Genomic DNA, 17358 nt, shown 5'->3' with positions numbered 1-17358 from the left:
ATTACCATAACGTTGAAATGAATTCAGAAATTTTCTAAAGTTTTGAAAGCTTCTCCATTACCTATAAAGGTAGAATATCAGTGGAAGACTGGGAATGCAGCAGGCCCTGGATGGCAGTTTTAATTTGAATGGTGAGTAGTTCTTAATCTCTATTTACTGGTTCACTGGTGCCAAAGTGAAGAAAGTCAATCTGCCAAGTTCTGTCCCTTGGTCTCTCTAACTCACTGTAAAGTCTTCGCCAGATTAGTTTTTTCTTCTTTGCCACCTGTGTAATGGAGATAGTCATTAGCTAGCTCTTATTTGATTTGCTGAGATTATGATATTTGTGGCAATTAATCTTCATAAACCATACTAAATTCATTGAGATGAGGTACTGTAAAAGGGCATCATGTATTCACAGATCTGATAAATTTATCCATGTGTAAACTGCCTAAATGTGCTTCAAAGACTGCAGGATGTTCTCACTCAGCTTTGCCCTTTAGTTTGGGAAGGTACAGAGACTGGAGGGGAGTAACTACTCATTTCACCAGCATTACATCCAGTAAAAACTCTTGGGAGAAAAGGAAGACTAAGGCACATGTCTTGCTCATTCCTGCCAGGATATCAAGGGGCATTGCTGTACTTCTGTAGACTACTGTTCAGGCAGATAAGGCTTTAAAATATTTAACTATTAAAATAAATATTTAATATCAGTCTCACACACTCTATCCTCCTACAGTTTCTTTTCCTACCCCACTTTGTTTCCTCTTTTATTTTTTTTTATTTTTTTTTCCCCTCAAGTAAACTGAGTTGTTTTTTCATTCAGTGCTTGAAATACTGCTTCGGGATGATTTTGTGGTCTTTCCTGGCAAAGGATCTGTGACAGTGACACACATTCTGGGAAGACTTTCATGTCACTGATGAAATTCTTCTGAAATTATGTAAGATAGTGTGTGAAAACTGGGATAAGGATGTCAGAGCTCTGCAGTACAACTGAAGCAAGAGAAAAAGGGAGCCTAATACATAGAAATGCAATTACACAGCATTGCAGCAAAACCTAAGAAATGCTGATGGGGAGAAACATGTTTAATTGGGCAAGGAAATATAGAATAGCAGATGCTTTTCCCTAACCCATACTTACAATCCCATGTGTTCCTGTCTCCCAGTTTATCTTTTTCCAACTCAGCTCTCATTCAAGAAGTCAAAAGCAGTTTTGTCTTAAAATGTTCTGCAGACATTAAATCCTGTCTATAGTGACAGCTCCATGGATTATTAATGGTAATTATATTAATGGTAATCCAGGTGACTTTTTTTTTTTAAGCACAAGAAGCATTTTTCTTCTTTCAGAGGTTGGAGAACTTCCAGTGATATTTTTATTATTATTTTTTTTCCCTCTTACTCTTACCTGTTTGTTCATTATTTGACTGGGATTAAGAATTCAGAAACCATGGCCTGTTTTGTAACCTATGTTGCAACTACACTGATAAACCACTATATCCTTTTTGATTACTCTTTATTTCCTTTTTGATTACATCTGTCTTTTCTTGGAATAAGAGATTGTATACAAAATTGATGGGTTTAAATAGCCAGATATAAGAACATGGCTCATGAGTTAATCCAAAACCATTATTGTATGATTCATATCTCGGAAGCATGTCCTAGCAACCTCTTTAACACTACAAGATTTGTTTCTTTTATTCACCATTCACCCATATGTTTTGCGTTTATTAAAGGGGTGGATATATTTCTATGCACTCCATTTACGTATGTCAACCTACTGTGTGCTTCCACTGTTAATGTAGTTTTCCATCTATCTCAGATTCCCAGTGTTTTCAGTGTGAGATTTTCAAAAACATTTACATGAGTTACTCTGTCTTTCTATTCTACTATATTCTACTTAAGAATTCTATTTCCTTATCTGAGAATCCAAATCTACAGTATCTTTTAGAAAAGGAATAAGGATGTGGAGACAAAGTGGGTAATTTTGCACGTAACATTTAATTTACTGACAGCTGAATATCTTTTACAAAAGATATGAGGACACAACTGCTGTTGAGTAGTATTTCTGAACTTCCTTTTGTGTAGCGGGTTATAATGTTAAGCAAAGGAGGTGGTACAAGGGGATGCAACTGTACTTATACCTGTAATAAAATTACTCTGCACTGGTCATTTGTGTCCTCTTTAAAGGACCATAAATTCTACTGTGAGGTAGAATTTAGACTATAATGCTATTTTTGATGTTCAGGAGGCATAATTTATGGTATATTACAAATAAGTATTGCCTGGGAAGTTTGCTAAAATTCTGAGAATCCTTAACAGGAAAATATGTTTTTAAAGAATGATGAAACATAATGATATATTTTTTCACTGTCACAAGGAAGACAAAGTAAACCACCACCAGATATGGATACTGGTGTTTGTTTAAGAACCAGTGAGTTTAGAGCTTTTACTCTACCTTATTATCTCATTCGCTCACTTCCAACCCAGTATTACCTTCCCAAGGGCTTCACTTAGCTGTTCCTCGCAGGGACATCACTGCCAGTCCAGGAAGACTGGGTGAAAAGTTGTGTCAGCCTGTGCTGTGCAGCTTCTCACAGTTACCTGTCAGGCATTATTGGCCAAGGCCCTTCAGCATCTCCCAGCGTTTGTCTCAATGTGCTCCCTGATCTGCCAGGGTCTTTCCCACTTCCAGGAACTTTCCTCCAGCCAGACTTTCACTTTCTCTCCAGGCCCACTTCTTCTTTGAAAGTACCAGTCTAAAGAGTTTATGTGCAGAAACACAACATGTGATCAGTCTCCTGAGTGGTGGTTCTCTCATGCCTCTCAACTTGAGGATTCAGGATGTGCCATTTCTTTAGTCCAGCTGTTACCGAAATTTACAGCCAGCCTGTAACAGTTGCAGCAAGTAAGTGGCACGATTCTGCTTGAGAGTTCGAAAGTTCATTTTCAGACATTCCCCCCCGCCACATACACCTAGTTATCTGCTGCCAGTTACTGCTGACAATTTAGGTATTTTTTGCTTACAACATTCATCTGCTCATGAAACGTACCAATGGTGCCGCTGTCGTTTGGAGTTGTGCATTGTCTGAAATCCTGCAAGTACCACCCAACCAGCAGTTAAAGAGTAGTATGCACCAGCCACAGAGGAGCTTTAGATGCATGCAGGTTAAAACCGTTTCCAGGTAGAGTGGAACTGTACTGTTAAATTTCCTGGATAAGTCCAGGCAGAATATGTTCTACATCTGATTTTTAGGAAGTCATCACTGTGATATAATGTCAGTAGTGACAGCAGCAGCCAGACAGATCCTTCCTGGTACAATGCAAATACACCTTGGGGAGATCATGCATAAGGTCAGATCTCACTTTCTTTAAATCTTTCAGATGAGATGACTGAAGTGTAAAGTCAGAGAGGAGGACTGAGCTCAGATAAATGGGAAGATGGATTATGAACATGAAGTAGAATAATAAAATTATTATTTTGGATGAAAAGATAAGTGTCAAAGAGCAAAATATACCAGCTCTTCACTTGTATAGATACCATTTTCAACAAAACACTTGGTGATTAGTATATGAATAGAGAATTGAGATTGCAAAGTGACTTTTCACAGCACAAAATAAACGCTAGTAGACAGTTTTTCTGAGATAGATAGGCTAATGAAATAAGGATGGTGGGCAGTCAAGAAGAAATTACACACTCCCCCAGGAAAATCTTGCTAGGAAAAGAACAAATTCAAAATAGCCGTGACTCCATATGACTCTCCTTTGTTGAAGCTTCCACTATGAAGTGCCCTTGAGAACAGCTGGTGGGATTACCCTTTTTACAACATTGCTAAATGGTGCAGCACAAGAGCCCTGAGGATGCCCTAAAATTAAACTATTCCTGCCTTGAAAGTGGAACTTAAGGCAAAATACCCCTCTTCCCTCTAAATAAATAAATAAAAGGTCCATTTTTTCATTGTTTTACTTTTTTTTTTTTCTTAGATGCGCAAGACTGGACTTCATTAGTATTGGGGGAGGGATTTTCTCTAAATTTCTGGGGTGTTTTCCCCTTCAATGTTTTCACTTCCTTTTCTGTCACTCTGATCCCTCTTATCACTGTAGTCTACTTCATTCTCTTAATTTCTAATGATCTCTGTCTTCTGTTTCTACAGTTAACTTCCTATTCCTTTTTTTACAGTTGATGTTCTAGTCCTTATTTTTGCTCTCCTGAATGCAACCCTTCTAGATTCTCTCATCTTTCTTTGTCTGTCTCATGGTTTTCCAGTTCTTCATCCTCATTACTTGCTTCTCGCTAGCCCCTGGCTTCGACATCACATCTTTTGTCAAAAATACTCTGTATCTTTGATAGATCACCACTTACTTCTTTCTTAATCCTATCCCGTCATTTTATTGTTGAATGAGATTGGCTTTCAGCTCACTTACCATCATCATAAAGTGATTTGCCTGAGGGCTTTAGCTCATAGAAAGTGCCATCCTAGGCAGAAAAATGGCTGTGTTGAAATGGCACCGTCTTGCCAAGAAAAAGCTGCTTCCTTCCTCTAACAGTCTCATATGTTGATGTTAGCAGTAAGTGTGTGTTCCTGCACGTTATCCTTGCAGAGCCATCACCAGTGTTGGTAAGTAGAACTTTCTACAGTGAACTGTTCTGGAAACACTGGGTTTGGGCTGGTCAGACATACCTCAGCATAAATTCTGATGGGAGAGGGTGATTCTTGTGTTGCTGAAGGACTGTTTTGGCCAGTTATGCCTTTTATTACTAGTCGTAATGTAGGCAATGAAGAAAGGACCTTGTCCTGACTCTGATTCACAATGGCTTGGCAAAAGAGGCAAGTTAAGGAAGATAATCTTTTAGTTGCAAACTGAGTACATCTGGAGTCAAACAAGCATGATAAATACAGAAGCCTACCACTTCTCAGCACAGAACTGCAATTTAATTACTTCTATACCCTTTTGACTTAGGGTGGTTGTCTATCTGCAGTGTTGCTTTTGTGCCAGCTAGACCTGGAAAAGCGCAGGTTGTCCTTTAGGCAATTACACAGCGGCTGTGATACAGGGCCTGGGACGTGCGGAGAGCGTGCATCTTTTGAAAAGGACGCATTGGTAAGATATTGCAAGAAGCAGAAGAGCATGAAGTGATTCCTGCGGCTCTTCCATTAAAGTCTCCAGACCATGAAAGAATGTACAGAGAGCTCATGATCAAGATGACTAGTAAAATAATAGAACAGTAGAAAAGAAGGTGAGAAAACTCCAATAGTTTCTAAGAGGAACATAGCTTACGCTATGTGGGATGCATTTTCTGAATTCATCCAAAAGAGAGGAAAATCTTTTAACATCTCAGAATTGCAAATGGATCCCTGCAACACCACATCCTATTTGTGGCCATCTCTAATGGAGTGATATCCTTTTCCAAAGTAACACAAACAGATGCTTTTTTTCAAGGGCTGTAGTTCCAGGCCCTAGAGTCTGAAAAAGGTCCTGTAGTCAAAACACAGCAGATGTGATTCTGGACAGTTCAGCCTGGTTGCTCAGAGTTGGCACAACTCGACAGTGATGTGCACACGCACCATGCATAGCACTGTGCATGGAGGCATAATGTCCAAAGTCTCCAGCAGCCTTATAACAGGCCTGTGGAAATACCTTTCAAAGGCAGTATAGAAGAAACTGAAAGATCAAACAGAACAAGCAAGCACTCGCCTGGGGTATTGCTGATGTCTATACTGGCAGGTACTGACATTAGACTTTAGTTAGCTTCTCTGCTATATAAGTAACATGTGAAACTTTCTGAATTTTCAGATGGTCAGGAAAAAAAAAAAAATATTTGGACTAAATTTTACCTTCCAGTTACAAATATGCTGCAATTCATTTTCCTTTAGAAATACACAAAACTGGGAAGACTGCATTAGTATTATACTGAAGTAGCTGCAGCTCTCCAGGTATCCTGAAACACCATAAGAAGGAAACAGTGCCAAGTGAATAACTCATTATATTTTAACATATTGTATATAACACCTGTCCTGCTTTGGATTAGGCTGAGTTGGATCTGCTGTGATTTTGGAGGTTAGCTCAGGATAGCTGATATTCATCTACTTTGCCTGATTAACATCTTTCTCAGCCACAAACCTTCAGGTATGAAATTACCTCCAAAATGGGCTTCATGAATGTCTGCTACTGGCTGATTTTAGAATATACAGCAAGTTGATTCAGGAACAGAGAAATTTTATTCATAATATTTAGAGCTTTTCTGTTGCAGGTTTATCTGCTCTTGGTTGTTCTATCCATTCCTTATTTGGAGTACATTAACTGACAGCAACTGGCTGTGCTTGTTTGCAAGATTTGCTTTTTTTTTTCCAAATGTAGCATCTTGTTATCTTTGTTTTTCACATAATGATTTTATTTTTTATTACTTTGTGCTTAGACACCTCTAAATAAGACTTTTTAGGAATAGGCTAAACAAATTATCTCCCTGCCCCCTATTTCATTTCTGTGGGCAGAAATAACCTTAGCACAGGGTGTTCAAAGGATTATTGATTAACAGAGCTGTGCCTCAGGCCACCAGCTCCTTCAAGCTAATTATTAATGCCCTGTATGTCAGCAATTATTGGAAAAGTGGTGAATGCATTTGCTGTGCTCTCTGAATGCTTTTCCAAAACAGTAAGGTGCTGGCAATGGTGGCTAACTAAAGTACAAAGTGGAGGGAGAGAGCTCTTGGTGAAAAATCACCCCTCTGGGACAGGTGAGGAGAGAGGTGGCTTAGACTTTCACCTGCAAGATTGAGCCACAGTGAAGTGTGAAGTAACGAGTTGTTCCATGTTCCACAGAGCTAATGAAGGTCAATTTCCTGCAGATCTGTGTGCTGCATTCCTTAAACGCACCATCACCACATATTCAATTCCTTTTGTGTTCCCTGAACACTCCTACATCCCCTGCCTCTTCACCTGAGAGAGTGGCAGCATGTGCTGTGGGTGCTTTTAATCTGTACATACACTGTTAGACTGCTGCCTCCAGATGCAAAAAGCTTTAATTCTGCTTCCCATTACAGGACCTGGTCTGGGTCTGTCTCCAGGATTAAGTTACACTCTGCCAAATCTGGCTTAAATTAGCGAATAGGGAAAAAATATAGTATGAGCAAATGAACGTCTGAATGGTCAGTGGAACAGAGAGCACAAGCATGTAAAGCACACTTTCTTAGGAAGGTAGACCAAATAAAAAAATTAAGTTATGTTACATAATTGTCAGAGGTATCTATCTATAATCATATCAAAGCTATAAATAAAAGCAATTATGTTCTTATTTTGTAAATAGTGGAAGTCTGCAAATAAACGGCCTGGTGTTGTGAATGAGCGAAAAAGCAATCTCTGAAGGCACTTGTGACAGCTCTACAGAACTCTAGTGGGGCTGTTATATGGGAGCAGAACCAGCTCTAGAGTAGTATTCATTTTGTGCCTGTTCTACACACAGCCTGCAATTTTACTGCTGGTATTCTCCAGACATTAAAGTCTGAGCATCAGTAGTAGGCTCTCCAGGTCAGAGGTTATGATTCCCTGCCAGCTGCTGCTGAAGAGATAAGAGTATGAACTAAGGAGAATGGAAGCCTGGCTGCAAGACCCCCCAGCCTGGTTTCTCTGGAGGAGCTCTTGTCTGTATGGTGTGTTTCTACTGCACAAGCTCTTTGAAAATGAAAATGGCATAAATTATTTAGGCATGGCAGCACTGCCCACAGCCACCACGTGACTTGCATGTAAAATCTAGGTTGAGGCTCGTAATGCTCTTCTGAGCAGAAGTTGTCTTTGAGGTGTCCACAACCACAAAGATAACTGACTTGGAAATACATCTAAGGTCTCGACTTTCTTAAATTATTGTTATCATGGTAATAAGTGTTGAGGGGTCTTCATTACTTCTTAAGAGTTACATCTGAGTGTACTGAAATCCATAGTGTCCTTGGCCCCTAATTTAGCCATTTCATCAATCCAGCCTCTATGATCTTTTTCAGTTGAGTATTTTCCTGTCATGTGGTGGCAGGATCTAGCACTAACTGGTCAGAGTTCTATGGAAGTTAAACCATTCTTATCAGTTTCTATTTATGCACTGTGATACAATAATATCTGTGTTTAAAGCCCTGCAGCGTGAACCTGCTTCAACAAACCTGAGGTCGAATTTGTGGTATGGGTATGTGGGCATACCTACTGAAGAAACAATAGAAATATTAAAACGGGTGATCTAGCTTATCACTCTTGTAGCATCAGTCACTTATTCTTTATGACCCTGTTTTACGTGATGTGGGATACAAGTGCACACAGAGTGTGTAAAGAGAGCATATAATGTTCCGTATGTAGCTGTGGGAAAACAGATGCTGTTCTCTTTGTTAATCTGTGATGGTTTTTAACACATGAAAATGAATTCTTATTTCAGTAACTTTAAGACAAACCAGAAGGCCCAAACTCCTCCTCAGTGCTTTCCAGCTTCTGTAGACAGCTTATTTATTCGTGTAACCTACACTTCCTCCTATACCTGGCCTTACATGAATGTATGAAGCTGGCAAGGCAGAGGAGCTGCCACTCCCTCTTTGTACTCATTGGTACGATGACCAGTAAGAACTGCAGTCCCTGCTGTCTTTTGGAATATAGCCACTACTCAGCCTGGATGTGATGGAGAGGAGATAGTGAAAGGCTGGCTATAGTTTCTGTATTTTCTATCAAAGACAAATCGAGAAGACAACAAATGCAGAAATAACTGTACTGCACATGTGCAGGCAAGATTTAGACTTTCTGGGAAGGACAGATTTGCTGTTTATGCGCACTGTAGTTACAGTTCTTGCTCCTTCTTTGACTCCGCTGTTGGTTCACCAGTCATGTATGGCCAATGAAGTTTTGTCCCATAACCAGCATGTTGTTGCACAGAGTTCAGACAGGGTGTCTCAGGTGCAGTGGATCTGGTTCACTGGTGTCCTCTTGGCCTGCACACCACTCAGACATTTAGGAGAAGACTGTAGCGCAGGCACGTAGCTCACTGATTTGATGCACTACTCGTCTGCACAAAGACAATTAACTATTTTAGAGCTAGTTCTTTTCTGTGAGCTTCCTTCCCTCTCACTAATTAATAGAAATGCAAATGAAAGACTAAATTACAAGCAAGAGAGAGTCTGTTCTTAGTCTATTAAAATAAAGTCTGAGCAGAGCACATTCACTCCAGAAGCAGCTTCAAAGTGTTAAGTGAAGACAGAAACAGAAGCAGCAGCTGCCTTGAATCATCGCATTCTCAGGTGTAAAAGAAAAACAGTATTCTTGCCTCTGGGACATTTTTGCAGACTGAGGAAAGTCTGAACAATTTGGTTTTGGGGAAACCTATTATTATACTTACGATGCACACTGAACAGGCACTGTGAATCTCTCTTCTTCAACACCATGTCACATGGTCTTTCGGAAGTAGTTGACAGTGATTTACGCAAAAATTTGCCCTCTTTTGGAACGGAACAGATGTGCCTATACACTTGACAATTGGTGTGCCTCTATTTTATCTTCCATGGACCTAAGTGTTACCAGTTTCTCCGTAGGACTAAGTCACATCTGCTAATGTGGGTACCTGTCACATTTGTTAAAGCTGGAAGGAAAAAGACCTTGCATACCTAAACCTAGCATCAAGCAGAACACAAAGAAACCCATTGCAACACCCTTACTTCTGTTTTCCAGAGCCTCTGTGGAAATATTTTCCCTTTATTGTTCTCCACTCTTATTTGCATACTGTTTATCTCACAGCCTGGCACCTGCAACCCCAGTAGTGCTGTTACAGCAGGTCCTCCCATGGGAAGGAACTACTACTGGTATGACATTCACCCTTGCTTCCCCTGCTTTCCTTACTTCTTGTTTCATAGACTTCCGGTCACATTAAACATGCATAGCAAAGTAGGTAACTGTAACTCAATAAATATTATCATACGAAGAATCTAAGGATGGAAATTAATACAAGGAGTGGTATCTCAATCCCAGTTAATTTTAAGGGAATTTTGTCTCTACTGATATGCTTTTTCTGGTTTGAAGTCATTAGACTTCAGTGGGTTCCACATGGTTTTTATTCAAATTCATGAATTCAGCAAAGGTTATTTATAACTCAACTTCAGTTTTATGCAAACACATAGACCCAGGTTTGCTAAAAATTTGCACTCAGCAGATAAGGAGTCTCTCTGACCACTCCAGGTAGCTTTCATCTTAAAATAACTTCAGATCTGAGGCAACACATAATGTCTTCATGTAATTTGAAGTATATTAAAATAGTAAATGAGATTAATTTCAGTTTATTATCCTTTTCCTACTTGATGAGCTGATCATCTGCATGCCTTTAACAGTTCCTATCTCATACCTAACCAAGCTTACTCCAAACATAATACAATTTATCATCTTAAAAACATCTGGAGTTGTTATCTTGTCAGCTAAAAAGCAAACCTTCAAAACCTAACTTAGTTTGTACTGAATGTAGTGATGAACTTTATTATTAGAAAAGGTTTTGAAATTGGTGGAAGGGGTACTGGAATACAAGGGAGGCATATTCAGGAAAAAAAGTGACAACCAAATTACTTCCAAGTTTGCTTTGTGATACTCTATGGGCTCTAAGCAAAGGTATTTCAAGGACAGGTTTAGGTTTTCTTTAGTCAAGATAATGAATCTTCACTTCTGAAATGGGAGAAATAGCACCCATTCAACTTCTAGGGAAATAAGTCAGATTTTTGAAGCAACAAAGCACCATTATGTATAAATAGTCTGTCTTGCAGCCATAAAATTTGCTCTTTAGTTTCTGAATTAAACCTCTGAAGCTTCTCTTTTGAGACAGTGAATCTCTCTTGGAAGAACAATAAACTTCAGGTACTGGAAATAGGCACAACCTAAACTGAACCACATAAGTACAGAGTTACCATTAAAACAAAATGCTGCCTTCTTTCCAACCTGTCTTTTTCTAGTTTCATTGACTGGATTTTAGCCATGAAGTATTTCTCTGCTTGTTTAAATAATTTGATGATGAGTTCTAATTTTTGCCCAAATTTCTTGTCCATCTGCTCTGAGTCACCTTTAAAACCCTATTTTATTTATTTATTTATTTATTTATTTATTTAGCTAAGTATTTTAGCTCCGTATGTCATTCATCGTAAACATGTTTTCCTTTCTTTAAACCATTCTTTTGAAGGGAAGTGAGGAATGCGAGCACTGCTATGCTTCCATAATCCTGTCCACTGTGTCAGTCCTGGGGTTTTCTGAATAATTCCTGGCCTAGAAATTAATAATTGCCTAGAGGAGAAAATTATCTATAAATAGCCAGTGGCGAATAGTCTGAGTTCAGTATGTCACTGGTCACTTCCCCACCACACATTGTGTATTGTGAGGCTTCATGTAGACTGTATAAGGCATCATCACACATTCTGAAAGAGTATAAACAAGAAAGAGCAGGACTCCTTCCACAATACTCCTTGCACTTCTAGACAGAGTTTGTTGCTTTTTCATACTTTTTAGCAAGTTCACTAGGTAGCTGTCAGAAAACAAGTAGTATTCCAGTGAATTTTTAGTGCTCAGAGTTTTTATATGAACAAATAAATCTGAGAAATACAATACACAATTCAAGTGCTGAATAATCACCGACAATGACAAATCAGTTATAATTCTATTCTAAGATATTTGTTGCTGTAATGAAAGACAATAACATAAAAACTTTTAAGGTCAAAAAAGCTTGTTCCAACTGTGTTCTATAAATGTGACAAATATTAAGATGTACTGTCCAATATAAAACTTACAGAAATTGAAAAACTCTTTATTTAAATATTAAATCCAGAAAATAATTTTAGCATAATTTTACAAATCTATTTATTGGAATGGAATGGAAGAGAGAATATAAAGAAGCAGGTGGAAGAACTGTTGCGCTGAGATATGCATCAAGGAATGAACACTCAGAATTGTTGGAAGGACTCTGCAAATGACTACAAACAAAAACTGTGGCAGCTTAGTAGTGGGGAAAAGGATATTTATGAATCTTTGAATATATTCTGTATTCTCTGGCCAGTGTCTTAAATTAAAGAATAGGGGTGAATTAGTTTGTGTAAGAACTCATTAACTGTGCCCTTGAGTTTAAACGTGTGGGACTTGATGTGTCTGGAAATCTCAGCGGGGTGAAACTCTTTTCAATAGACCAAGTGGTCTCTTTATTCCCTTGGAGTATTTGGGGGCTCGTGTTGTGCTTCAGCTCAGGAAAACAATGTATTGAGTCATTAGTGGCCTGTGTAGTACTGACTCACCCTTGCATTGGCTTTTGCAGCGCAAATTGTTGTTATTTCTGTTTTTTCCCCTGGGTTCCAGGTATTTTCTGACCTCGCAAATATTCAGACTGAGTGACATTCCTAACTGGGCAGGATTCCCTGTGTTGTATTTGCTAGTTTGTCTACTACTTCTTGTGTAAGCGAAGATGACTACAAGGTTTTTCATAGTGTGTCTAATAAATTTCAACACTCTCAGTACGCCTCTCTTTGAACTTGCTCACTATCCTATAAGAGTCTGTCAACATATAGCATGTGATGTGGTGTTTGTGCTGAAATAAGCTAGTAGGGAAGTGTTCTAATTGGTTCTCTGCAGGCACTAGTGATGAAGAGTAATCACAATGAAATAGTTGAATTAATGTGATAAACACAATAGGAGCATTACTACTGGCTTTACTAAACGTAAATGAACTCTGGAATCTATATTTACTGATCTGTTTTTAATAAAAATAATGTGATTTGAGATACTTAATTTTGTAAGTATTTCCCAGAGAGCAGTTTTCTTCTCAGAGTTATTTGAAGCATTGTTCAATAATCAGAGTCTTCTACTAATCTTTTTACACAAGAAGTTATATTGATAGTAACACTAATTGCATTTTATGCTACTTCCATACCGTAACCTCAAACAGAATCACCTTCAAGTTTCCCTCTAAGGATTGACTACAAATAATGTGCACAGGCTTCAGGCTTTTGCTCTGCCTGAGCTTGGTGTGGCTGAGCTGCTAATCACACAAGCTCTTGAAACAAGCGCCATGAAGCACAAGACAATATAAACACACAGCAATGAAAGAAATTGCGGATCATGTATATATCTGATTTATATTCTTCATCATCCTCTTCAGGGATCCTCCTGGACATAAAAAAATTTTATTTATTTTGTCAACAAAACAATGCAATTAGAAGTTACACTTAAATTTTCATCAGTTCAAGTACCCATTTCTGATAAGATATTAATACAAGCTCATCAGATATAAGTATGTATCAAAATTGGCATTATGTGTGTGTCTTTCACATTCACAAGTATATTGGCTAAAATCAATAAATGAGTGAGCTCTTCAGATCAAGATCTAAGTATATTATCTTCTAGCAACAGAAACCAAGTGTTGCTCTTAAGAAGAGAAATGCAGCTGAATAATATTCCTTTCCTTCAAACATGATTTTCGTATGCTGACCTTAATCATGAAATCTGCCCAGAAAAACGCTACAAGTCCAAGATAGGTGTAGAGGAATGTGGGACAATTTCTAGCTGTACGGACTGCTGTACAGGAAACCTGGCCGGAAATACTTTAACAGAAAAAAATCAGCTGAAGAACACATTTGTCAAAATGCATTCTGGAAACTGATTCTAGTAAAATGATTGAAATACAGGCTTCCCAGGTATCCAGGTGAAATGTTTTGACTTTTCCAAACTAGAACTATGTTTTGTAATTTAGCCAAAAACATCCTGGCTATTAGGTTTTGATATTGATATGCAATGGACTTTTGTCCCCTTTTTTTTTACAGATATGTACATTTCCAATGTGAAGGAATGGTCTCTCTGGACTTCAGATTTTGGCACAAAATTTATTTCTAGCCAGACTATAGTACTGAGTATTACTCAATATTTATACATGGAATAGTGTGCTTTGAAGCAAGTTTGAACACACAAAAAGCTATTATATCCTCTTAGTATGTTTTTGTTTAGGTCAGCTCTCACTGGCTTGTGAGTATTCCTTGGAACCAGTGCTTCCATATGGTACATGTTCCCTCTGGAAACATGACAGGCTTTTGGATTGTGTCACCAAGAGCAAGGAATGAAAAGACAAAAGGAAGAGAGCTTCGTTCCATTATGTCTAATGTGAAAATTTCTGATGTTCTAGACAGAGAATTTAAATATCATTACCAATAAAAACCAAATACCTCTGCTCTCCTATGTGACTAACCAAAATAAAGGTGCTCTGGAAGCACAGCAACTGTTTTCCCAAAACTTCATAATTGTCACCATTATTCTGCTGACATGTTACAGCTTGAGAACACGGATTGTGTATCAAGTTTTCCTCGTGGTCAAAGAGTCTGAAAGCAGAGACTGCAACTTCTGCTGCAAAGTCTCTGTACCCTACAGGTAGCTCAGTGGTGGCTTTATTAACCATGAAACACAAGGCATCATATTAGTGTAATTTTTTTCTTACAGTTGCCTGTTAGGAAACTAGCACTTTTCTATACAAGCTAGGTTCAGATTCATGCCATTCATTCTTTATGTTCTTTACATGTTTTTGTTTGGTTGTTTTTTGTTTTGTTTTGTTTTGTTTTTTTTTCTCCAGACTTTTCAATTATTACTTTAAATTAATAACCTCTTGGTGGCATCCACGTTGTCCCCAAGTGAAATTTGTACTCTGTCTCCATTTCTTATGCTTCTCTTTCTCTCTATGCTCAGTTATTAATGCTTTTTGACTAAACAAGTCTAATCAGGTTTCTGTCACAGTTATCCCATTTAACATTAGAGTAAATGCCAGTCAGTTAAAGTCAATTACTATTGTCTACCAGAGGCTAGATCAGATTTTGCCTCTGATTGTTGAAGCACACTTTGAGAAGGCATGCTTCCTTGGATGTCATGAAAGAAATATCTCATTGAATATTTTCATTAAAAGCTAATTCAATCTACTATTAAAAATCCACATGGCAGACAATGACAGATATCTTCAAAATTTTAAGTGTCTTAGACTTAAGGTCTCTCATAAGTGTTGAAGAAATTGTAACTAATTTTTCCTAGAGTAATTATATAGATGAAGTGTTCATTGGCACCCCAATTTAAGACTCTTGAAACAATTTAATACCTGCATTTCTGTATGATTATGGTCATTATTATGTCATTCATTGACATGTAGGACAAATAAAATAGAGCAGAATTTAACATGGTCTTCAATATATGTTTTTGTGTAAAAATCGAAGTATAGCTAATCTTTTCAATATGTACTGTTCTCTTAAAATGGAATTAGAGTTAGTAAAAAAGGCGTATGAACTTCTCCATTACCTAAGCTTAATCACTGAAGTTTTACCATCACTAATTATTAAAGGGCAGACTTTTGAGGGTCTATATTGCTCAGGAAATGGATAATGGAATGCAGAACCTTTCCATCTGAAATTGTTGGGTTTTATCTAGTCTAGGTTCTTGCTTACCAAAATTTGTTCCCATTTGATAGTTAGTTAATTAATTTTTTTTTTTTAAATCTAGTGTAAGGCCATTCTAGTCCAGTTTAGATGGCCGTGTGTAGTTCAAAGGAAAGTCCTTTTCCAGTATCTACTCTTCAAACAATACATGTACTTTCATTTGCTGCAAGAAGAAAAAAGAGTGATCAATAGCCACTTTCTAGTTGGTTTTGATACTTGTTTGGAAATGGATTTTGAAATAGCTAGATAACTTTCATCTGGATTCCGGCAACAAGTGATGAAAATGGCTCTCCCTTGCTTTGGTGTCTGTAACCGTAATAATATGACCAAAGTGGGCAAGGCGCTGGCTGAGATTAACCTGTTTAAATGGCATGGCAGAAACCAAACCAGAGCCAGGTACTGTTGAGGAAGGCATTCTGAAGAGTTTGCAGCTAAAACACAGTCTCCTTTGAGTATTTACAGTTGCTTAGTTACACCTTACCTTATGAACTTAATTAACTGTTGCAAAGTGCTCAGCTGTCGATGGAAGTGGCGTGCAGTGTGAGGGAGAGAGGAGGTGCCTACTGAAGACATTAAAGTATGGTTCCTTCTGCTTCCCTCTAAGTGAAGCTTCCACAGAGGACAACTATGGAATATCTCCTGGCACACCAAATGATGTTTGTCCATGCTTTTCCAGCCAGACATCAGTACTGGGATCTAAAGCCTCCTGTTGTTCAGGGAAAGGTTCTGTGTTACAAAGCTGACAAAAATTTCAGTATGCTGGAGCATGAAACAGCAGAAATATGTTATCTCACTGGTTTTATAAGTATTTCTTCAGTCTTGATGTATTTTTAAATAATATTAATCCTGGTACAGCAACGGTAAAATTCTCATTTGTATCTGATGTGGCAGAGGAAAAATTTTTGTGATAGTTTATAAGCTACATATTTTATGAACTAATAACTGAAATATAAGCATAACGCCAACCTAAAATTAATGAAGATTATACATACTGTCCTCTAGGACTTAGTGGCCAAGGGAACTTATTTTTGGAATTACCCTGGAGTAAAACATAAGCTAGCACTGTCAGAGAGGCAGTGACCTCTGTCTCTATGCCTTCCCTGCCTCTCCACCAATGCCCTCAAATTTTCTACTTAGCAAAAGTATTGATAGAATATATCTGTGAAAGGTTTTGTCTCTCTTTCTGTGAAATCGAAATCGTGAGGTTTTTCCTACTTGACTGAAGATACTCTGGCCAACAATTTCCATGTTGCAGTCACAATGGAATACCAGTTCCAATAGAAAACAGAATCAGTTCCCTGGTGTTGCAATGCTGTAGTCCAAGTGTGTCAAACTCTTTTTCACCAGGGGCCACATCAGCCTCGCAGTTGCCTTCAAAGGGCCGAAGGTAACTACTCCTACATTTATACAGTCCTAACTTTACATTCGGCCCTTTGAAGGCAACCGCGAGGCTCATGTGGACCCCGGTGAAAAAGAGTTTGACACCCCTGTTGTAGACCGTACATTTGAAGGAGTGCTCGACAGTCTGGAAACCTCTCTTTCCTCAATTCATTCATTCTCAACTCCCATGGACAAAAGTCTCACCACAGGGAAGTTTCCTTCCTGCCTGTACTTTGCCAAGGACTTTGACAACATCCTGCTCATCAGTTCTGTCCTGTTACCTGATGACTGCTCTCACTGCTGATTTTGGATAGGAATAGTCATTTCAGATTGAGCCAGAGTTCAGTCTTACCTCCATTCTTGGCTCTAGCAGTAGCCACATCCCGGTGTTTCAGTCAATCCGCACTGAAAATATTCTTGCCGGATTTATGGCACTATACATGGAAGACAGATTACTTGGGGTGAATTTTGATCTCATCAGCATCTGTGGTGATTGACTTATGCTTAATGAATATCAGCACACCAAACAGTGAATAAGCCACGCCTGTTCCTAGTTTGTTATT

General features: G+C 38.3%; 1 protein-coding gene across 1 annotated transcript in view; it reads left to right on the top strand.

Annotated features, from left to right (window-relative positions):
- The window catches only part of LOC308040889 (astacin-like metalloendopeptidase), a gene marked incomplete at both ends in the record, with an annotated part of 141379 nt that extends 124280 nt beyond the window's left edge, over positions 1 to 17099 (top strand). Inside the window, one exon of the mRNA XM_080345269.1 lies at positions 16855 to 17099. Coding sequence (XP_080201395.1) covers positions 16855 to 17099 — 245 coding nt within the window. The remainder of the gene's footprint in view (positions 1 to 16854) is intronic.
- Between the last annotated feature and the right edge of the window lie 259 nt (positions 17100 to 17358).

The sequence above is a fragment of the Nesoenas mayeri genome, assembly GCF_963082525.1.
Source record: "Nesoenas mayeri genome assembly, chromosome: 5".
NCBI lineage: Eukaryota > Metazoa > Chordata > Aves > Columbiformes > Columbidae > Nesoenas > Nesoenas mayeri.
The sequence above is the reverse complement of the archived record's forward strand: the minus strand, read 5'-3'. Positions and strand labels throughout refer to the sequence as shown.